We start from the raw sequence: 23,817 nt of genomic DNA, 5'->3' as shown, positions 1-23,817 counted from the left end.
CAGCCAGGTGGGGGGCTCCTTCCCAGCAGCTTCCATGGTCCCTCCCTGCCCAACACTCACTCTTTGCCTTCTTCATCAATGTCATCTACCTCATACCTGGAGAACAAAGAGAAAACAGAGGATGCAGGGAGATGCACAGTCCGAACCGGGGAGCGATGAGGAGGGGAAGCATCCCAGGGAGCGGGAGTCGCACATCATCCCTGTCCCCACAGGGACCCTGGAGTGGGGTGGGGGGGCTCTTCTCCCAGCCTACAGATGGTAGAGTGCACGGAGGGCCGGGTGTCCACTTACTTGTTGGTGGCGTGGCTGTAACTGACCACCTCAGCCAGGATCCACTGCTCATCCCCATCCACAGCCTTGACCCGGGCAGCCACCTTGTCTCCAGGTTTGGCCACGTAGTCCCCAGAGGCCGGAATGGCCCCACAGAGGGGCGGGGGCCTGAGGATGGACTGAGAGGTTAGTCCCGGCCCCTCCCTCCTATCAGCTCCGCCCCTTGAACCCGGGCCTGCCCTCACTTGTCACCAGGTTTCCCGATCCACAAGGGCAGGGTCATGGCCGACTGCTGCAGCAGCGTCATCAGCACCCCCCTGCGCATGGTCTTCCGGGGGGGCTCCGAGTCATTGTACAGGCCCGCGATCTTGGCCGCTGCAGGAAGGAAGCGCGCCCCTGAGGCCCCAGAGATGGGGCTCCTGCCCCGGACCCTTGTTTGTACCAGTGCACGGCGCCATCAGTGGAGCTCAGCCTGGGGCCCACCTCCTTAATTACCACCAAGGGCCCCCCAGCAGATGCTTGCCGTCAGAGGCCCAATCTGCTTTCACAGATCACAGATCTGGGAGATGTTGCTCTCAAGATCCCCTTGCAGGGAAGGAACCAAAGAGGGCAAAGGAAGGGTTCTGAGGTACTGGTCACATCGGTTTGCTTGGTTAGTGAAAATTTCATAAAGCTCTCTGTACAGTTAGGTCAGTTCTCTACTGAGTAGATGTCATTCAATAAAAAAAAGAATGTGGACAGTCTCCTGACCTTCTCAGGCATGGCTCAACACACTCAAAGTTGCACAAAGCCAACTGGCAGTGTGACGTTTTGATGGGCAAGCAGCCTACCTACTGTGGGTTCACTGAAAGGGTAAGAGAGGTGGGAGAGCCACGGCAGTCTAAAAGTTCAGATTTGGAAGCCAACACCCTCTGTAAACTCCCATCTGAAGGATGGTTCTCACAAAGTAGCAGGTTGCTTACCGCAGCAAGAAGTGTGAGTGGGGGAGGGTAGCAGGAAGGAGGCTACTGCCTCAGGTACAAGGGGGAGAGAAGCCTTAGGGGACGGGGCACAATCTTCCAAGTCTGTAGAGGATCACTGGGAGCCCCTGCCTCTGAGCGCTGGTAATGACCTCCAACCCCTCCCAGACCCAGGCTGCCCAGATGTGCTTCCCCATCAGAAATCCACGGAATGAGCACATGGGGCTGAGGTAGCAGGACTCCCTCCTGCAGGGAGCCATGACTGCTGCTCTCAGGAGGCCTCACTCCGCCTGGCCAAGAAGTGCCAAACGTCTCCCACTCACCAATCCGCCTTTCTTCCAACAGAGACTTGATTTCCGCTATCTTATCTAGAGCTTTCCGGAGGATACTGAGGGTGGGGAGAAGGGAGAGAAGAGATCTGGATGAAGCACAAAGCACAGACTTCCTTTTCTGCTTATAGTAGGCTGAGTAACAGACCAGACCTACTGCCAAAACTATAAACCCTAAGTACTTTTTCAATTCATTCATTCATTCATTCATTTTTTATTTATTTAGGATATTTATTTATTTAGGATATTACTTAAGATATTTATGATTTTAGGGACACGTGGGTGGCTCAGGGCATGATCCCGGTCCTGGGATTGAGTCCCACATTGGGCTCCCTGCGAGGAGCCAGCTTCTCCCTCTGCCCATGTCTCTGCCTCTCTCTGTGGCTCTCATAAATAAATAAAATCTTTTAAATAACATCTATATCCAATGCTGGACTCGAACACACAACCCCAAAATCAAGAGTTGCATGCTCTACTCACTGAGCCAGCCAGGGGCCCCTGTGCTCTTTTACATTTTAAGGTCCTTAAAACTGACAAGATAGGGGGATGCCTGAGTGGCTCAGAGGTTGAGCGTCTGCCTTCAGTTCAGGGTATGATCCCAGGATCTGGGATGGAGTCCTACATCGGGCTCCCTGCATGGAGCCTCTTTTCCCTCTGCCTCTGCCTCTGTCTCTCTCTCTCTGTGTCTCTCGAATAAATAAAATCTTAAAAAAAAAAAAATCTTAAAAAAAAAAAAAAAAGAAACTGACAAGGTAGGGAGAGGTTGCAGGCGCAAAGAATTCAAGAGGATCCCAGAGTGGTAACCATAGCAGAGAGAGACGCATTTGACAGAGCCTGGAGAAACTGCGCTGCAGTGGTAGCTGCCTGGAACAGTGTGGAAATGTAGAGGACAGAAGTTAAAGCTCGGAGTCTGCCCAAACTGGGACATGTGAAAGGAGATACCCTAGAAGACTGTGGGGAGTTCTCTGGGCTCCAAACCAGGCTGAAGGATGAAAGGAATTTAATTTGTCTCTGAAAGGCTGCAGCGCCAGGAAACCTCTAGAGTTAGTTTACGGGGTTCCAGAATGACCAGGGCCCAAGCAATCCAGCAGGAGTGAACACAATCCTCACTAGAGGAAAGTTTCTTCATCCTAGATCTTGAGGACTCTCCCCCCAAAAGGGAATAATCTTTTAAAAAAAGAGAGAGACAAAATTGTTAAATGAAGACACAAGGGGTTTTTTTTCCATTTGCTGCAAAGCAGGATGAAAACCAGCCAGGGAAGCCCTGGAGCATGTGCAAGAGCATCACAGGACCTGGGCTAGCTCCTGAGGCTGGCTCTTGGTGCCCTTTCAGTTTCCTAAGGGTTTTATTTATTTATTTACTTACTTATTTATTTTTTAGGTATTCATGAGAAGAGACACAAACTGAGAGAGAGAGAGGCAGAGACACAGGCAGAGGGAGAAGCAGACTCCCTGCAGGGAGCCTGATGTGGGACTTGATCCCAGGACCCCAGGATCATGCCCTGAGCCAAAGGCTGACGCTTAACTACTGAGCAACTGAGGTGCCCCTTCCTGAGGGTTTTAATTAATTTACTAAGACATGTGTGGTGAAGAAGAGTGCTGTAGGAACACAGCGACATGTGTCTCCCATCCCGACTTGGAGCCTCCTGTGGGCAGAGGTGGTGCTTTGCTCTGTCACTTGCTCCCATGCCCAGCATGGCACTCGGTGCTGACAGGGACTCTAGTGACAAATGTATGAACTTTTGAGAGTCTGAAAAAGTGAAATGTCAGGAGAATTATTAAGGGGTTGGCCCCTGCAATTCTTAAGCTTATAAATGTTTAACTCCAGGTAGGTCAGTGCCAGAGGACAGCTTACACCAAACTAGTTTCAGAAGCAGTCAGTTTGCCAGCAGTTAGGTTGCTCTAGCATGGATGAGTGGGAAAGGGCCTGACTGTGGCCAGATGACAAATCTGCAAATCAGGGAAGAGAGGGGGCAGGAAGGGTGGGCTGGGAAGCCAGTAGGCAACATCAGCAATCAAAAGGCACGTGTTTCCTCCTGCTTATGCCAACTCCACCCCAGCTCAGCACAGGGAGTCCCATCAGGTCCCTCTGTCTAAATTATAAAGCCTGGAATCTTCAGCTCCCCCTCTTCCAAATGGTCGCCCAATTTTATTCCAGAACCTGCACTTGAACCCACCCTTGCTTCTCCATCCCTACTGCCACTAACTTGGCTCAATTCCATCACCATCTCTTGTCTGGCCTCCTAACTAGCTCGAATCTCACCCCATCTAACCCCACACAACAGCCAAGGGTTTCTCTCCTGCTTTACACCTTAGCTGGCTCCCTATGGCCTCCAGGATAAAGTCCAGTTACTGGAAGCCCTCTACCTCCTGCCTTGCCCTTCTTTAGTCACACAGGACTGGTTCTCATTCCTCCAGTGTGCACATGTGGCACATACTCCTCCACAGCCTCTGTCGTGTCCACCTGCTGACCCTTACTTCAAGTCTCTCCTCCTCCCTGTGGCCATCCCAGGGCCCCAGGCACAGTGAGCCCACTTCTGTTAGCCCACCAACGACACTGCCCTGGTCACTGTTTTCTTAGGGTTCCTCTCCTTTCCAGACTGTGTGCCCTTGTAGGCAGGGTCCTCTCTATCCTCATGTGCCTGTATGGGGACTGCCCAGCACCAGGCACAGGGTAAATACCAGCAAAGATTTGCAAAACAGGGCAGACCGAGTAGCTCAGCGGTTTAGTGCCACCTTTAGCCCAGGGCCTGATCCTGGAGACCCGGAATCAAGTCCCACATCCAGCTCCCTGCATGGAGCCTGTTTCTCCCTCTGCCTGTGTCTCTGCCTCTTTCTCTGTGTCTCTCATGAATAAATAAATTTAAAAATCTTAAAAAAAGGGCAGCCTGGGTGGCTAAGTGGTTTAGCACCGCCTTCAGCACAGGGCGTGATCCTAGAGTTCTGGGATCGAGTCCCATGTAGGGCTCCCTGCATGGAGCCTGCTTCTCTCCCTCTGCCTGTGTCTGTATCTCTGTCTCTCTCATGAATAAATAAAATCTTAAAAAAAAATCTTAAAAAAAAACAAAAAAACAAAACCAGACTATATAACCAGTAACAGTAAAAACTGTACTTCTTGTTCCAATTCCGTGATATATGTACATATGAAATGCATGTGTGTGCTGTGGAAAGGCGACTGTTACACCATGCTAGCATGGTATTAAAGAATATGGACTTTTGGTTTACAACTGGGCTCCCCGACTTACTGGTTATGTGACTTTTAGCAGATTACAGGAACTCCTTGTGTCTTAGTGTCCTCAACCGTAAAATGGAGGTAATGTCCACCTTTTAGTCGTTCTGAGCATTACAGGAGATAAATACATAAAGTACTTGGAATAGTACCTGGCACAGTACGACAACACAAGAGTCCTTATTAGTATTACTATGGCAATGATGACTAAATCTTTAATATCACGATTAAGCTACAACAGAGAATGTATTTCCTACCATGGGTTATGGTCAAGAGTTTGAAAATCACTGGTCTTAGGCACTTTATATATATTATTTCGTGCTATGTTGACAAATCTGTAGTAATTATGATCCCTGTTGTAATTAATGATGGAATAACTGGGTCTTGGGGCTCAGTGGGAGCAATGAACTCTTCACGGTCACCGGACTAGTAAAAGGCTGTGCTGGGGTCTGGCCCCCACCTTGCTGTCATGTAGGAAACAGCAGAGCTGGAGGGAAGAGGAGGCCCCAAGAGACAGCCCACGGAGTGGAAAGCTACTTTTCTTTTCTTTTTTTTTTTTTATTCATGAGAGAAAGAGAGAGGCAGAGACACAGGCAGAGGAAGAAGCAGGCTCCATGCGGGGAGCCTGACTTGGGACTCGATCCCGGGTCTCCAGGATCACGCCCTGGGCTGAAGGTGGCGCTAAACCACTGAGCCACCTGGGCTGCCTGGAAATCTGCTTCTAAGTGGCAGGAAAGGCAGTAGGGGCGAGGGTTTGTGGGCTCCTATGGCTCAGCACATGGGTGGGTGACAAAGGAGAGGGGACACTACTCACTTGCACTCAGCCTCTGCATCAGCCTTGGCGGTGGTATAGAGCCCACGCAGCTTTGTCCGGTAGTAGGGAGAGACTGCAAAGTAAGCAGAGGAAGAGGCGTGGCAAGGCGCAGCTGGCAGTCCTATGGTGCTGCTGCCCATACATCTGAATTGGGACTTCCAGAGTACAGAGGCCATGGATCGAGACATGAGCTTTAGTGGCTGGGAAGTGCCCCCTGAGGCTGATGCCCTGTGTTTAACGAGTTCTCATTTTCATATGGCACAGATGCCATCACTGTATTTGGCAGAGGGCTTTCTAACCTTTGCCATAGCATAACACATTAAGAAAATATTTCTCAGCACATAGGAAAATAGACCATAGTTCTCCAAGCTGCTCAGAGTCGGAAAGCACCTACCCAGTAGGCTGAGCATGAGGGCCTTTGGGGCATGTGCTGGAGATGCTGGGAGTGAAGCTCTCTTTCTAGAAAACACCAGCTAACTGGGGGTGCTTGTGCACTCAAAGGGGTTCCCCTAAATGCAGCCTCATTACACTGACTTCCCAGTGCCTAGAGTTGGGGGACTTTAAGGTTCTTTAGTGCTAGGTAGCTTGTCATCTGTTTCCTGGGTCACCTTTAGTTACTCAGCAGAAGGAAAAACCGTCCCTCTGGCTGAGGAGCAGTTCATTTTGGATTATGTAGATATATGCAGAAGTCCTGTCTGAAACTAATTAATAGCCACGTTCCCCAGTCTCAGCCCATTCCCCCCTTGCTCTTCCCCTTTCTCTTCTGAGCCCAGTGACTTACTCTTGTTCTCTGTCTGCATCCGCTCATGGGTCTTCTGGATGTTCACTAAGTTGTGTTCACTCCGTGAACGCTCTTCCTGCAGGGATAAGGTCAACGGGGCACGAGGTGGCCCTTTATCCTGCTGTAGCATCCTGCACCCAGGCCAGAGTCCCCAGAAATATGTCTATCAGCATCTCCTGACCCTTACTTTTCAGGTTACATTCCACTACAAAGGACATCATTTGGGAAGGAATTTCCAGGACTGCTCCCTTTTGGGCCACAGGACTGTGTGGTATATGACTCCCAGGAGATGGGTCATTATGTAACTATAAACATGGGTAGGGGTGCCTGGGTGGCTCAGTTGGTTAAGTGTCCCAACTCTTGATCTCAGCTCAGGTCTTGATCTCAGGATCATGAGTTCAAGCCCCACACTGGGCTCCACACTGGGTGTGGAGCCTACTTAAAACAGCAATAACAACAAAAAAACCTGGATGACAGAATGCTTATTAGAAAGGTCCCTGATAATAATGGACAAAGTGTAGGAGCAGCACGCCTGATATGCCATGCACAAATATATATCATCCTTATTTTTATGAATGAAGAGCTATTTTTTTAGAACAGGAAAAAATGGCTTTTTAATACGATCAAAGCAGCAAGCACCACATGGTGGATCCAAATTCCCCTGGGGAACACTTCCACCCTGAGGCAAGGAAGATTCTGAGAAACCAAATCACATCTAGGTGTGACTACCACTCAGCCAGTATAGGGCACCCAGTATGCTAGAGTACAAAACAGGTCTCCTAACTGCATCTGGGTCACTGGACACAATGGCAGCAAAAGACAGGCTGGAGGAAGTACACTGTCCCACAGACAGGAAAAGGTTTTCAGAGAGATAGGTGTTGGTATATGCATTGTGGGACAACTGAATACACTTTTAATGAACAGCATTCAGAGGAAGACTTATTTTTTTAAATTTATTTATTTATGATAGACATAGAAAAAGAGAGAGAGAGGGAGAGGGAGGGAGGGAGACAGAGAGAGAGAGAGAGAGAGAGAGAGAGAGGCAGAGACACAGGAGGAGGGAGAAGCAGGCTCCATGCCGGGACCCCGATGTGGGACTCGATCCTGGGACTCCAGGATTGCACCCTGGGCCAAAGGCAGGTGCTAAACCGCTGAGCCACCCAGGGATCCCCAAAGGAAGACTTCTTAATTAGAATGAACAAAATGAGGTGAGTTTTCTTATAAGGAAGAAGACAAGAAATGGGTATCAATGCACCAAGACGATGAGGAGTTAGTGCAGTGGGTCAGGCCAACCCAGTAAATAGTGCTGGATAATTCTAGGACGTCTTTGTTATTGGGAAAGGGTTTACCATCCTGACCCCCCAGGACCTCGGGTTACTTTAATACAACAGAGGCTGAAGCAGCCAGGGGGCCATGGCCCTCCATCACAGCCACTGAGCCCCAAGAACACACTTGTGGTAAGCAAGGATTTCTGAACGTGTGGAAGCCCTTCAAGGGCACTACAATGCACTATGCACATCTAAATCAATGCACTATGACTGCCCTGATCCAAGAACAGATCAAACTAAGACATTCTGAGCTATAGCTGGCAGAGATGGACTATTATTCTGAGTAGCACTTGGGTCCTCTCCATAGGTAGGAGGTGGCCACACAATGAAAAGCAGTCTGAGCACAAGCCTGTGAGCTGCAACAGGGAGACTGGCTTTGTCCCCAGCTGATTCAGAACCCAGAAATGACTGAATTGTGGCCAACTAGAAGAAAGCAAATGTTCTGAAGTAAAAATACTGTAAAGTAAAAATATCATCCATAACAATGCCTGACAAATGGGCAAGGCTAATTCTGTTGGGAAGGGTCACAAATAGCTCTGGAATTCTTACCAACTTTTTCTATGATGAAACTGACTTCTACCATGACTATAGCTGAACAAGGTGCCATACACTGGCAAGGCTAGTGAGATTCAGCTGCCTCACATAAAGATTTCGCATGCTAATACCAGTATTAATGACCAGTACTGATGCTGGGAGACAGAGCCAGAGCCTCTGCAGATTGGAACACTGATCGGAAACAACTGGCCCAAAGGACTGGATTTAGCTAACCGTTAACTAATTTCTATGCTGAAGAGTTTTACACAAATTTATAATAAGGCACAAACAGTACTGGATAAATGGGGGGAAACAGGTAATCAGATTAGTATAAAAATATGGAAATGTACAGAATGGCTCTATGGGACAGACTGCTTGTTTCTTGGAGTCTGTCCCTCACTGCACTAGTTCCTCCAAATGTTGGGCATCCTCATACTCATGCGGTTGCTGTACCTGCTGGATAAATGCTACACTAACTACAGATGCTCCAATAAATACCATTTTGCTGTAAGGGAGCCTAGGCAGAGGGTTTGGAGGGGAGAGGCTGTGAGGTAAAAGATGAACTCGATAGGCTTATTTTCAGATCTTGCATGTTCCAGAAAAGGCCCCTGACCAGCTCTTGGGAGAGAACCTCTGTACACTTGGAATATCCTGCCTGATAAAAGTATCTTTGTTCAACTAGGATAAGGGGATGGAGGGAAAAGGGGAGTGACCTTAATGGGTACAGGGTCAGATGATCAGAATGTTCTGAAATTGTGGTGTCAAGGTCAGATGATCAGAATGTTCTGAAATTGTGGTGACGGCTGCACAACTCTGAATATACTAAAAACCAATGGAATCGTACTCTTCAAATGGGTGAGCTATACAGTATGTGAATCCTATCTCAATATAGCTGTTACTGAAAAGAGAGAATCACAAAGTCCTGCTGCCGATAGAAAATCCAGCAGGAGGGATAGTCACACCCCACATTTTCCTCCTCTCTCATTCATCAGTCACCTGGGTCCCTGCAATGTCCAAAGTCTCTAACTGCACTGCCTGTACCCGCCCCTCTGCAGCTCACATGCGGCCCTCCAGGAGCCAAGGGCTGCGGCTTCTTACCTGGGTTTGTTTGATCAGCTGATGAAGCTCTGTGAGAAGTTCTGCGATGCGGGAATCGGCTGACACCAGGGCCATTGTGTCTGCGGTGCCTGGAGTGGAGGCGAACAGAAGAGAACCCTGCTAGTGGCTGTTGTATGTTGATCATTAGAATGTCAGGTGATGACCTTATACCAGAAAATATTAAAACTTTAGGAATTTCACATAATTTCTAGAATAGTTATAATAGCATTTACCCAAACAACAGAACCTACAAAACAACAGAATCATTTTTTTTAAAATAGATTTTATTTATTTGAGAGTGAGCAAGTGCATGAGCAGGGGGAGCAGCAGAGGGGAAAGCAGACTCCCCATGGAGCAGGGAGCCCAACATGGGACTCGATCCCAGGACTATGGGATCATGACCTGAGCTGAAGGCAGACGCTTAACCAACTGAGCCACCCAAGTGCCCTATCATCATTTTTTTGACAGTGCTTCCTGAATAACTTAAAATACCACACAAACAAGCCTTACTAGTCAAAAAGACTTCAGAATTTGAATCTCGCAAAGTTTCAAAGTACATGCCTAATTAGGATCACAGATCATTATAAGATTCAGTATTTAGTTAACCAAGCTGGCAGTAGGATTCTTTTCTTTTCTTTTTAAGATTTTATTTATTTATCCGAGAGAGAGAGAGAGAGAGAGAGAGAGAGAGAGAGAGAGAGAGGCAGAGACACAGGCAGAGGGAGAAGTAGGCTCTATACAGGGAGCCTGATGTGGGAACTGATCCCAGGACTCCAGGATCATGCCCTGAGTGGAAGGCAGGTGCTAAACCGCTGAGCCACCCAGGGATCCCTGGAAGTAAGATTCTATAGAAGGTTATACAGTTGTTAGCAAAACTTAGCTCCTTTAATATTGAGAAGTCTTCTTTTCTTTTTTTTTTTTTTTTGAGAATTAAAAAAAATTTTTTTTAAGATTTTATTTATTTATGTGATACACAGAGAGAGAGAGACAGAGACACAGGCAGAGGGGGAAGCAGGCTCCATGCAGGGAGCCCGACATGGGACTTGATCCTGTGGGACTCAATCCCAGGACTCCAGGATCACACCCTGGGCTGAAGGCAGGCACCAAACCGCTGAGCCACCTGAGAATTTTTAATTTTTAATCAAAGACCCAACAGAAATAAAACATAGAAGCCTTGGTTTTCAGGTCATATAAGGAAGAATAAACCTTTGTTTACAATTTCTTCTCAAGAGCAGACCAACAATCCAAGAAAACTATCTTCTTAACAGAGAGAAAAGCAGAATATCAATCTTATACAGTGTACTTTTAAAGATCCACTTATTTCAGGACATCTGGGTGGCTCAGTCGGTGAAACATCTGCCTTCAGGGTCCTGGGATCAAAGCCCCTTGGAGAGTATTTCCCCTTCTCCCTCAAATAAATAAAATCTTAAAAAAAAAATCTTTTTTATCAATCTTAGTCCTGACCACATACAAAGTTCTTTTCAAAGATTGACCTTCACAAACTTCCTACAACTTTCTTTTTCATTCAGATTTTGTCCTAAGTCTTTTCTCTCTAAATTAACTAGTCTCATTTTAGGACAAATTCACTTTCTTTTTCCCTCAACAAAATGTATTCTCATTTCTTATGCCTTTCTTACATTTTCCTACTTTCCTAAATACAGAATTGAGTCTACTGGTAAATATGCTTTTTTACTGAAAGACTGTGCTATGGGAAAACATATGCTCTTAGAAATTATGAACTGTATTCATAAACTTGCCAATCTAAAGAATTCTGATATAGCAGACAGTTCACATTTGGTTACTGCTTGATTTTCACTGGAGACTAAGGTTTCTTTTTTTTTTTTAATTTTTATTTATTTATGAGAGAGAGAGAGAGAGAGAGAGAGAGACAGAGACAGAGACATAGGCAGAGGGAGAAGCAGGCTCCATGCACCGGGAGCCCGACGTGGGATTTGATCCCGGGTCACTAGAGATTAAGGTTTCTAAGTTAAAATTCTGTTAAATGTAATTAAGGCTGATGGAAATGATAAGGAAAGCAAGTCTATCAGTTTCTCCAGGATAAGAAGCCAGAAGCACAAACCTACGTTCATTTAATGCCAATTTGATATTTTATTATGCCAATGAATTCAATCCAATTTATTGTTTAACTTAGCAAAACTTTAAAGGTTCAGGTTACCAAAGATTTTGAAAGCCATTTAAAAGTTTTACCCATAAACTTAATTAATTAATTAATTAATTTATCTATCTATTTATTTAAAATATTTTATTTATTTATTCATGAGAGATGGAGAGAAGGCAGAGATACAGGCAGAGAGAGAAGCAAGCTCCATGTAGGGAGCCTGATGTGGGACTCAATCCCGGGACCCTGTGATCACACCCTGAGCCAAAGGCAGATGCTCAACCACTGAGCCACCCAGGCATCCCAAACTTTTTTTTTTAAAGTAGGCTCCACATCCAGGATGGAGCCCAGTATAGAGTTAGAACCCACAGCCATGAGATCAAGAGTTGGACACTTGACTGACTGAGCCTCCCAGGCACCCCAACCTAGAAACCTTTTTATTTATTCAACCTACTTGCCCTTAACAATTAGCACGAAAGCTTTATGAGACAGGTAAAATTAACCATCATTTTAAGCCATTTTTTTGCTGACAAATTGCAGCAAAAATAACATGAGCTTATCTGACCTTTAATAAACCTCGGCAGAATAAAAGTTTTACTTTTAACACTGATAAGTCTAAAGACACATCTTAAACTAACAAACTTAAATTAGCTTTAATACAGAATATATGGGGGCACCTGGGTGGCTCAGTGGTTGAACATCTGCCTTTGGCTCAAGTCATGATCCTGGGGTCCTGGGGTTGAGTCCCACATCAGGCTCCTTCCAGGGAGCTTGCTTCTCCCTCTCCCTATGCTTCTGCCTCTCTCTGTGTGTCTCTCATGAGTAAATAAAATCTTAAAAAAAAAAAATACAGAATATGTGGTACCTGTGCCTATTAAAAGTCAATTTGTTCCCCACTGTCAATTTTCCTTGGGGTACCCAGGGGGAAATCTGAAGGGAATGGTTAAATCCAAGGGAACTCCTGGGCCTCTTCATGCAGATTCAAGAGGTGCTTCAGTTTGAACCACATGAGGAGATAGCTCAACAGCTTGGGGTGCTCTTTGCTCCTCTATAGCGAGTAAGAGGAGCAGGAGCCAATGGCACCAAAGGCGAGGATTTACCAGAGCAGGTTTGTAAGCCTCACCAGAAGGTGGTGGAGAAACTTGAGAGGGGAGGGTGGGGCAGGGGGGAAGGTGTGGCAGGAGAGGTGCTGCCAACAAGGCTGGAGGTGATAAAAGCCCAAACAGAAGAAATAGGACTCCGGTCCTAAAGCTAATCAGCCTGGAGAAGAGCAGATGCACATTTTCTTCCCATCAACAAAAAGTGGGAACAGGCAATCCATGTCAGGTGAGAATACAGGGAACCTCCTCGAAACAAAAGGAGTTTCAGCAGCTGCTTGGGAATACTCCTTAAAGTCACCGTCCAGAGGTTAGACTAACCACAGACAACCGGAAATTATAGCCATCAACATGGAAATGAATGAGGGGCCCCCACATACAAGAAAGAAACAGGCACCACTCATCTAATCCTCACAACACGTCAGATCCAATGCACAAAATAAGACGTAAACAAAGGGTTTGGGAGCTTGGCAGCAACCTGGTTACAGGAAAGGAGGGGGGAGTACACAAGAAACAGGACCTCTTGGGGAGGTGTGCTAGGCACTGACAGGGGATCACTCCCTTGGGACTGGACTAAGGCTAAAGCTCATGAGAAAGTTGATCGGATTAGGGAGAGGTCCCAAACTTTTGTTTCTTCGGGTCTCTCATTTGTGCTTACCCATGAGTTGTTTGGCATCCTTGGTCCTGCTCTCAGATTAAGTGGTCCCCTGTCAGGGGAGTGCCCCAACAGGGTAAGACAGCTCCCACCCATTCCTTTCAGAAGCACATGGTCAGATGTATCTTAGATTTTATGCTCATAGAGGGACCACACTGGGTTATTTAGAAGGAAACCTTACACAGAAGTCTTTTAAGATCGCAGCAGCCATCCTAATGAATGTATAGCCATCCTGTGCCCAAGAAGAGCATGAGTATTGAAAGAATAGGCACAACAGGGAGAGCCTGAGCCCAACACTGTTATGGCCAAGGTACTAGTGTCCAGCTGAGCGGCAGGAGTTTGTTCCTTCCTGTACTGCAGCCACAGGACAGAGGTTCTCTCTCGAGCACTCAGACAAGGCATGTTCCAAAGGGTCCTATTGTGAGGACAGCTCCAAAAAAGAACAGGTAAGAAACAAAGACAGGTATGTGTGTGTGTGTAAAGAAGACTTACCAAGTTGCACTGAATCTCCTGGATTTCTTTTGGCACAGTCCCCATACAGGCCACCAAAAATTACGTGGGGGGTTGTTCAGCGCAACTATCAGGAAAGAATTCTTGAGCTGATGACAATGCAACTTAGTAAGTTTATTTAAAGGTAGCACAGGGGGGCAGCCCAGGTGGCCCAGCGGTTTAGCGCCGCCTTCAGTCCACGGCATGATCCTGGGGACCCAGGATCGAGTCCCACATCGGTCTCCCTGCATGGAGCCTGCTTCTCCCTCTGCCTGTGTCTCTGCCTCTCTCTCTCTGTGTCTCTCATTAATAAATAAATAAAATCTTTATAAATAAATAAACAAACAAATAAATAAATGTAGCACAGGGACAGGACCTATGGGCAGAAAGAGCTGCATTTTTGCTGTGTGAGGCTGGTGGTTATACACTCAGCAATCAATGGGAAGAAGCATGCAGGGAGTATCAGATTACAAAAGTTTCTTCAAATTTCTACTCAAAAAACTAGTTTTGCAAGATTCCTCTAGTGTTTATCATTCAGTTTGACATGAACTATTGGTGAGGTGTACAGGCAGTCATGAGATCCTTAAAGAACGTAGCAACTGGGGCACACCTGGGTGGTTCAGTGGTTGAGTGTCTGCCTTTGGCTCAGGTCGAGATCCCAGGGTCCTGGATCCAGTCCTGTGTCAGACTCCTTGTCGGGAGTCTGCTTCTCCCTCTGCCTATGTCTCTGCCTCCCTCTCTGTGTCTCTCATGAATAAAGAAATTTAATAAAAAAAACATGTGGGACACCTGGGTGGCTTGGCAGTTGAGCGTCTGCCTTTGGCTCAGAGCCTGATCCTGGATTCCCGGGATCGAGTCCCACATCAGACTCCTTGTGTGGAGCCTGCTTCTCCTCCCTCTGCCTGTCTCTGCCTCTCTTTCTGTGTCTCTCATGAATGAATAAATAAAATCTAAAAAAAAAAAAACAAAAACAAAAAACGTAGCAACCAGCACGTATTTGATCCCTATCAAAAGTGTGCAGGCTTAAGTCAGCCTTCCCGGCTAAGGGTAAACATCTTCCTGCTCCTGTCCCTCATCATTGAAATTAACAAGCTCATCATACAGTTTATACAGTAATTCAAGGGATCCAGAATAGACAAAACAATCTCGAAAATAAAGTTTTCCCAATTACAAAATGCATAACACAAAGCTACAGTAATTAACACACTGAGGTACTGGCATAAGGACAGACCCAAACATCAATGAAACAAAATTGAGAGGCCGGAAATAAACCTTCATACCCACCGTCAATTAATTTCCAACCAGGATACCAAGATAATTTAATGGGAAAAGAATTGTCTTTTTGACAAATGGTGTGGGGACAACTAGATATCCATATGTAAAAGAATGAATTTGGACCCTGATCTCAGACCATATACAAAAATGACCTGAATAGTTTTCCAAAGACAATATTCAAATGGGCAAGCTGCCTGTGAAAAGATGCTCAGTATCATTAGCCATCAAGCAGATACAAATCAACACCACAAGGAGGTATCATTTCACACTCACCAGGATGGTTATAATCAAAAAGAGAAATAATAACAAGTGTCGGGGAGGGTAAATGAAGGGATAAAGAGTGGTTCTATTCACACAAAGGAATATGTTACTCAACAATAAAAGGAGTCATGTACTGTTGTGTGCTACAACACAGGTGAATCTTGAAAACCTTATGCTAAGTAAAAGCTACACACAACTAATATTGTCTACGTCCATTTAGATGAAATAACCAGAATCCAAATCTAAAGTCTTGTTATTTTTAGATATATCTCCCTACCCTTACCCCTTCAGCCTTAGGCAAACACTAATCTACTTTCTGTTTCTATAGATTTGCTTATTCTGTACCTCTTTTCTTCTTATTGTGGAATAATATTCCTTTGTTTGCATATACCACATTTGTACATGTCCATCAACCAATGGACATTTGGGTCACATCCACTTTTTGGCTATTGAGATAATGCTGTTTGAGGAGCACCTGGCTGGCTCAGTCAGTAGAGTACAAGATTCATGATCTCAGGGTTGTAGGTCTGAGTTCCACACTGGATGTAGAGATTACTTTAAAATAAAATATTTTTTTAAAAAAGAATTTTGTTTGCTAGGAACACTTGTGGGCAAGTTTTTCTGTGGACACGTTTTCATTTTCTGGATCTATAACTAGGAGTAGAATTGCTGGGTCATATGGTCACTCTATGTTTAAACCTTATGAGGAACTGCTAGACTGTTTCCAAAGTGGCTGCACCATTTTACTTTCCCATCAGCAATGCATGAGGATTCCACAGCTCTACACCAATGCATGTTATTGTCTGATTCCAGCCATTCTAGTGGAGTGTGAAATGTTAACTAGTGGTTTTGATTTGTATTTCCCCAATGGCTAATAATGCTGAACATGTTTTCACGTTTATTAGCCATCTGTGTGTCTTCTTTGGAGAACTTCCCTTTGTCTGTTTTTATTGAGTTATTTTTATCTTTTTTATTATTCAGTTTTATCTTTTGAAACACATTTTAAAAATTTTTATGCAATCCAATTTATCTATTTTTGATTGCTTGGGACGCAGACCTGTCTTCTCACATGTGTGACACTATTTGTAACACCACAGCTTTATATAATACGTTTCAGTATAAAGAACGTGTCCCTTAAAAAAAAAGAAGTCTAGTTGCATGAGCTAAAACCACATAAAATGATGGATCTTGGGTTTAGAGATTAGAAGTGTAAAATTTGAGAATTATCAGCATGGAGTTCCTTGCTAAACTCTAGGAACTGATCTGCTGAGTGAGAAAAGAGGAAGGAGGAAAGACTACCCCAAGCTCAGTAGAAAGATCCCAGGAAGGGAAGGATTAGCATGGAAGAAGGTTCTTCTCTTCTGCAAGAAGGTTCTTCTCCTCTGCTAAATAAAGCAGGAATTCTAGGTAGAACCACCTGCCTTCTACTTGCCCACACCTATGTAGAATAAAATTGGGGCATGCCCCACAGTGGACGGACAGGGGTGTGGGGGGGACACTTTACATTGCACCATCACAAACACTGGCAGCAGGTGTGCCCACAATGCTGTCACATAAACCAGTTATCCTTCCCAGTAAATCTGTCAGACATTTCAAACTTTCTTAATGTGTTTGTTGCTGCCCTCAGACCTGGGTCTGGGCCCTGGCTAGCTGAAGCCCCGGTTTCTACTTTGCTCACAAGCCAGAAATCTTGTTACCACCATCGACACATTGGGCTACATGCAGCAGCACCTGCCACCTCTGCCTCCTCGAGAAGGAATTACTCCCCTGACTTACTGAAAAGTAGCCCCTCATGTGTGCTCTGAACTCGTCTCCTCTTGGGTCACCTGATACCCCTTTCCTGCGCTGTATGAGCAAAATGAGCATACTTTAGGAGAGCCTACCTTAAAAAAGACTAAGAGCTTCCAATTCCCACTCACCTCCAGCTCCCCACTCTGTTTTTCTTCACAGAAAAATTGATGTCGTCCAAGCATGTGCCCCTTGTCCTCACCCCCATTTGACTTTTCAACCCACTTCAGTCTAGCTTCTGTCCTCACCAGTCCAGTGATGATGCTAATACAGGTCAAAGCATTAGATCCTTTCCTGCTTGAGCCCACCTGACCTGCCTCTTTCTCACTTGACAGAGGTGCCCACTGCGACCACCTCTGGCTTCAGGGCCTTCACCCTGCACCTCACTCTGGCTCCTCCAGTCTCTGGGGCTGGCCCCTCACCTGCCTGTCCTGCAAACACTGGCACGCCCCACAGGCTTCCAAGTCTCCTCGCTTCCCCCTTCCCTGCCCCCAGGTGCCACAGAAAAGGACTTGGAGCAATCTCCTGAGCCTGACAGAACTGAGGACCTCAGGGAAAACGTCTCCAGTGGAAGAGACAGGAGCAGCAAATGTACATAAGAATTTCCTGTTGGCTGAGCTGTGGCACCAGAGAGAGCGGAGGCCTGAGGGGGAGGCAGAGCAGACGGAGGTTTTCAGGTGGGGAAACAGGAATATGCTGGCTGAGCAGCAGGAGCATGCTGAGAATCAGGGACCTGAGAACTGGGCTGCATCTGAAGAAGAGACAGGTGGGTGAGCAATGGGCTCCAGCCCTGAGACACATGCAGCACCAGCCCTCATCATCTGCTCTATCTCCTCTCCTGTCTTACATACACGCACACAGCAGGGCTGTCCTGTCTCATTCCACTCCTCCCCTTCCACCCCAGCTTGCACCTCCCTCCTCACCAAGGATACAGATGTTAGCTCAAGATGCATCCTGCTGGACTGTCCGTAAGTAAACCAAACCTGTCTCTTGCTGGACTCTTCTTGGAACCTACCTAGACTTTCCAACCTACTTTTATAAATGCTTTTTCTTCCCCAACCAGACTGGAAGTTCCTCAGGCAAGGACACACACCTCTGCTTTGATCAACAATCCCCTTACACCAAGAACCACCGATAGGTCGGGTCAAGGACTTGGCAGGAACTTTATTTTTTCTACTTCACACACCATGTCTCTCCTGCCCTAATCCCCCATCCCATCTTTCCCATTAGGTCCATTTTGAATTTCCCATATCAATTATTCCAAACTTTGTTGTTAACGAGAGGCTTTTCCTCTGGCTCCTGTAGGCTACCTCATTATCAACGATGAACACAAGGTACCAACTCCCAAATCTACCTCCAGCCCTATGACTTCCCCAAGATTCAGTATCTTATTTTCATGCCAGCTAGACAGCTCTATCAGAGAAGACCCCAAATCCCTATTGGCAAAGACACTCCTTACATGAGCCCCCCTACTTTTATATGCTAGAAATACTCTACAATTTGAAAAAGATTTTAAATCAATGTGTCCAGAAAATATTCTAAAATTAAATAACAGATGGTTGTACAAGTCTACAAATATACTTTAAAAAACAAAAAATGAATTGTGTACTTTGGGTGAATTGTACGCTATGTGAATATCTCAATAGAACTTAAAAAAACCAAATCAGTATGTCCAAAACCCTCTCTCCCTCCCCACCCCCGAAACTCCTGTGTGGTAGTTCTCCCCTTCCCTGTTGATGTGTCCATAACCCACTCAGCGGCCTGTGCTGGGAAGAGAGTGAGTTTCGAACCGCCATCTCCCTATGTCCAATCAGTCACCACTTCTGTTGACTTACTGCCCATAAACCCATCCCCTCCTTCTTGGCTTTCAGACACTGTTTCCCACCATACCAATGGTCTCCCTGTAACTGATGCAGCAGCCCTCTTGCATTCTACTCTCCATCAAATCCATCCTCTGCATGGCCCTAGAACTAACCTCTAAAAGACAAGTGTAAAAAAAAAAAAAAAAAGGCAAGTGTAGTCATGTTCTCCTAACAAAGCTTTCGACCCCTGCCTTGAGGTAAGTCCAGCCCTTTAACACACGACACTGGCTCAATGAAGGGGCTTCCATCCCCATTTCACACCTACCATCCCACTCCCACACCTACACCCACAGGCCACCCATACCATCTCCTCTCATCACTGCCCACCTCATACTTCATATTCCAGCCATTCCAAACTCTTCTGCTTTTTTTTTTAAAAAAAAAAACTCTTCTGCTTTTGACTATACACCACGTGATTGATTTCTTAGCCCCATGCTGTTCCCTCTATCTGGGATGCCCTTCCTGCAAACAGGACACCCCTAATTATCTGCTTGATTTAGTCTCTAAGACCTGGCTTGCTTACCAAGTCCTCTCTTTCCACCAGCCATGGTCAGAACCCCCCCTGCTCCCAGTCTCCTAGGCTGAGTTAAGTTACCCTTCTCTGTGTCCTCAAAAGTTATCCTTCTCTATGCATCTCTCTACCACAGTGCCTACCAAATCATATTAGAATTCTTTGTGTGTTTCTGTCTCCTCTCCAGCTTGCCTAGTCTCTGAGAGTGGGGATCACTCTACCTTCCATACTCAGCACAGAGCTGGGCCATGGTATCCACCATCTTTAGTTCTACTCGTGTTCATGCCTCAACCCAACACAGCATGGCTCTCCCTCAGACCCCAGTGATCTCCTGCCAGCTCCTGGACTCTTCCACTGCACTGATACTTGACCACACACTGCTTCTCAAAGCCCTGCTCCTTGGATTTCCAGACCTCCAGTCCCCTCTATTTCTCCTACCGCCCTGCACGGTCTTTCTGTTGCTCCCTCCTCCACCCCAGAGGACGATCACCCCAGGAAGCCCTTCTCTGTCTCTAGGTACTCACTGGGCATCTCATCAGCTGTAAGGCCCCATATTCTGAAATTTCCAAATGGAGATCATCAGCCCTGATCTCTCCCCAACGTTCCCAACTCAGATTTCCAGCTGCCACCCAATAGCTCAACCAAGATGCCCCTAGATACCTCATACTTCCTGCCCTGCTTTGCCTTCCAAATGTGGGTGGGTTGATGGCATCCATCACTGTCCAGCCAGCTTCCCAGGCTGCAAATTCCAGTCATCCATTCCCCCTTCTTAATCATCTACAGCTCCCCACCTCTTTGGTCCACCTCATTCAAATTCTAGGGATTTTGCCTCAGAAGTTTCTCTCAAACCCAGCCCCTCCCTTCCACCACACCTGTCACTGTCTTAGTTGGGGCTCTCATCACATTATCACAGTATCGTATTATCTCTGTGACTCACTGAGGTTGGACACAAAGCCTGTTTCCCTCAAGATAAAAAAAATTTAGAAATATGTACATACATGTTAACTATATAGTTATATTTATATAGTTAATATATATGTATATGTATTAAACATATGCAAATAATAAAATTCAAATGATACCAGAAATACAATGAAATCTCCTACCCATAGAAGCAACCGCTATTATTTCTTGGGTATTCTCCAGAGATCTCCTATGGATACACAGGGGGGGAAAAGCAAGTTATTTCCTAAAACCTTTCACAAATGGAAGATGCACAGACAGACACACATGCGAGAAATGGAGGTTGGCATGTGCAGCACTGGGCGGAAAAGTTGACCCACATGGTCTGGGGCAGGGTGAGTAGATCAAATACCAAAGCAGGCAGCAGTGGCGGGGGGGAGGGGGGTTGTTGGGCCTCATTTTTGGAGACCTTCGTCCCCTGACACTTAGCCCCTACACCAATTATCAGGATCCCCTCACATGTGAACAGTTACTGATGGTTTTTAAAATGGTTTCATCTCCTCTTGTCTCTTTCCAGTGTGAAATACTGTGAAGTGCTGACATGGGCGACAACGTTCTGAAGGGCTGCCTTGCCTACTGGGTAGCAGCTGGCATGCGAAAACCTCACCTCATGTTCTCCTTGCTCAATGCCCACTTTTCTTGAGGGCATTCTTTAACCACTCAGCAGTCAGAACTCTCTTGGCTTCCCAGAGCACTCTGGCCACACTTTTCTTTCTACTTTTTCCTAATTTAGCAGGAAAAAAAATAGTCTAACAATATTAAAGAATTATTAAAGCAAATCCCAGCAACCTAAAACAATTTTCATTTTGTGTGCTACTCTCTGTACATGCAATGTCATTGCTATCAGAGTACACATGCTCTTGTAAAACTGTTTTCTATTTGTGAGGGAGTCCACTTCTCATATTTCCAGCCCCTTGAGTATAAGAACTGAGTTATAGTCATCTTTGTATCTTGGCACCCAAAATAAAGCCGAGAACATAGGGAGGGCTTGGCAGTTGTTTGTCAGAAACTGCTCTGGTAAACACAGGAAGAGGCAAACAGCATGCCCAGCACTCACAGCAGTGTTAAGTCATATAAAGAAATGAAATACACAACTTGCAAAATGGCCAACAGAGAAATAAACTGACATGCACACTTGAGGAATGTTCCAAGAAGGGGAACAGGGGCAGAACAGCTGTTAAGTTCTCATGAGGCCATATACTCCCCTTGGGGAGCTCCTGAACCTTTCTGAGTCTCAACCGAGTACCCAGATTAACAACATAGGTAAGGTCCAGGCAGTGTCTGGCGCGATGTGTATGCTAAGTAAACATGAGTTGCCCCCTCCTTATCTGGAAATGTGGTCAGGGAACTACCAGGAAAGAAACAGGGACGATGCTAAGTGGAGCAAAGCAAAAACACAGGCAAAACAAACAAACAAAAAACAAACAAAAAACCCACGGAAGCCTGGGGGATGCAACCCTGAGATGATAGGCCATGCAAAGATCATACCACTGGGTAGTGCCTGGCTTGGGAGAACCACCGCATTTTATGTTACAACAAACTACTGCTATCTCCAGATCCATTCAGTCAGGAACTTGAATTTCCCCTGAAAACACCCTCAATGCCAAAGCCCAAGGGAACAAAGCACCGGGCACTGGAAACATATGTGACCAGAAGGCTGGTGCTCCCAGCTGAGAAGTGGCTTCTAGTCCAAGCTGTCCGTTATAAGAGTCTGAGGGCCCCTGGTGATCCTATCACGATTCTCAACCTCCAGAGGCCAGACAACCCCTGCAAGGTTTTAGGCTTTCTTACAAATTTTGAGGAAAGGACCAACACTCTCAACTTTTTGGTTCCTGGCACTCTCTTCTTCCCACTGATTTAGAAGCCACACTTTCTATTTCTACCCACAGAGGGAACCACCATTCTGAAATTTTTCACTATAGATGAGCTCCACCTGTTCTAGAACTTCACAGAAACGTAATCATGGGGCACTCGGATGACTGAGTAGTAGGTTGAGTGTCTGACTCTTGATTTTGCCTCAGGTTGAGATCTAGCCCCATGTTGGGTTCCACTTAGAGTGGAGTCTGGGACTCTCCCTCCTGCTACCTGCCCTCCCACTCAAATGCACTCCCTCTCTAAATAAATTTTTTAAAAATGTAATCATGCCATCCACATTCTTTAGCATCCGGATTCTCATTTCAGAGACTTATCAGTGGTGGTGCAAGTATCAGGAGTTTGTCCCTTTCTATTGTTGAGCAGCATTCTCTCCTCTGAACAAATCTGTTTAGCTAGCTCCGTCCTGATGGCACCTGGGTTATTCCCAGCTTGGGGCCACTGTGAAGAAAACTGCCATGTAGTCATGTCAAGTCTTTTTGTAGACTTACTTTCCTTAAGTACTTAGGTCTGAGGTGGATGTTTAATTTTACAAGAAAGGGCCGGAACAGACCCTTTCCCTGAGATGTACCAGTGCTCACTCCCAACAACAATGTACAGAAGTTCCAGTACCTCTACCTCCTTGCCAGTGTACAGTGCTGTCATTTTCATTTTATTAAAAAAATTTTTGGGATCCCTGGGTGGCGCAGCGGTTTGGCGCCTGCCTTTGGCCCAGGGCGCGATCCTGGAGACCCGGGATCGAGTCCCACATCGGGCTCCTGGTGCATGGAGCCTGCTTCTCCCTCTGCCTGTGTCTCTGCGCCTCTCTCTCTCTCTGTGACTATCATAAATAAATAAAAATTAAAAAAAAATTTTTTTTTAGCCATTCTAGCTAGAGTGAAGCACTTTTCATTGTAGTTTTAATTCAGACTTCTTGGTGACTAATGATGTTGAGCACTTACCTCTGCACTTACTCGACTTCCTTTATGTTCAATTCAGTGGCTTCTTAGAATATCCCCAAGGTGGTGCAACTATCACTGCTACCTAATTTTAGAATATTTTCATGACCTCCAAAACCTGTACCCATCAGTGGTCACTCTTCAGTCCCTCTTCCCCTCACGCATGGGCAACTGCTTATTCTAATTCCTGACTTTATGGATCTGCCTTTTCTGGACACTTCATAGAAGCAGAATCACACAGCATGTAGCCTGCGGAGACTGGCTTCCTTCACTGAGCACAATATTTTCAAGGTTCATCCATGCTGTACATGTCTATTTTGCTTCTTTTGTGGCTGAATAATATCCCATTGTATTGGCAGACCTCATTTGGTTTTTGCATTCATCAGTTGATGGAACATTTAGGTAAAATGACTTTTATATCAAGAATTTGGAACTACTGGGCAGCCCTGGTGGTGCAGTGGTTTGGTGCTGCCTGCAGCCCAGGGCGTGATCCTAGAGACCCAGGATCGAGTCCCACATCAGGCTCTCTGCATGGAGCCTGCTTCTCTCTCTGCCTGTGTCTCTGCCTCTCATTCTTTCTCTGTGTCTCTATAAATAAATAAATAAATAAATAAATAAATAAATAAATAAATAAATAAATAAATA

At 45.9% G+C, this 23,817-nt stretch overlaps 1 protein-coding gene across 8 annotated transcripts in view; it reads right to left on the bottom strand.

Annotated features, from left to right (window-relative positions):
* SGF29 (SAGA complex associated factor 29) overlaps positions 1 to 23,817 on the bottom strand; it is a 31,360-nt gene that overhangs the window by 1,666 nt on the left and 5,877 nt on the right. For all 8 annotated transcript variants that reach the window (XM_055340405.1, XM_055340399.1, XM_055340398.1 and 5 more), the window contains 7 exons: positions 9,343 to 9,431; positions 6,383 to 6,458; positions 5,602 to 5,674; positions 1,553 to 1,617; positions 516 to 645; positions 292 to 438; positions 61 to 96 (listed from right to left, as the gene is read on the bottom strand). In XM_055340405.1, the coding sequence (XP_055196380.1) occupies positions 61 to 96; positions 292 to 438; positions 516 to 645; positions 1,553 to 1,617; positions 5,602 to 5,674; positions 6,383 to 6,458; positions 9,343 to 9,417 (602 nt within the window). In that variant the 5' untranslated portion in view covers positions 9,418 to 9,431. The remainder of the gene's footprint in view (positions 1 to 60; positions 97 to 291; positions 439 to 515; positions 646 to 1,552; positions 1,618 to 5,601; positions 5,675 to 6,382; positions 6,459 to 9,342; positions 9,432 to 23,817) is intronic.

The sequence above is a fragment of the Nyctereutes procyonoides genome, unplaced genomic scaffold (assembly GCF_905146905.1).
Source record: "Nyctereutes procyonoides isolate TBG_1078 unplaced genomic scaffold, NYPRO_anot_genome, whole genome shotgun sequence".
In the NCBI taxonomy this organism is placed as follows: Eukaryota; Metazoa; Chordata; class Mammalia; order Carnivora; family Canidae; genus Nyctereutes; species Nyctereutes procyonoides.
The sequence above is the reverse complement of the archived record's forward strand: the minus strand, read 5'-3'. Positions and strand labels throughout refer to the sequence as shown.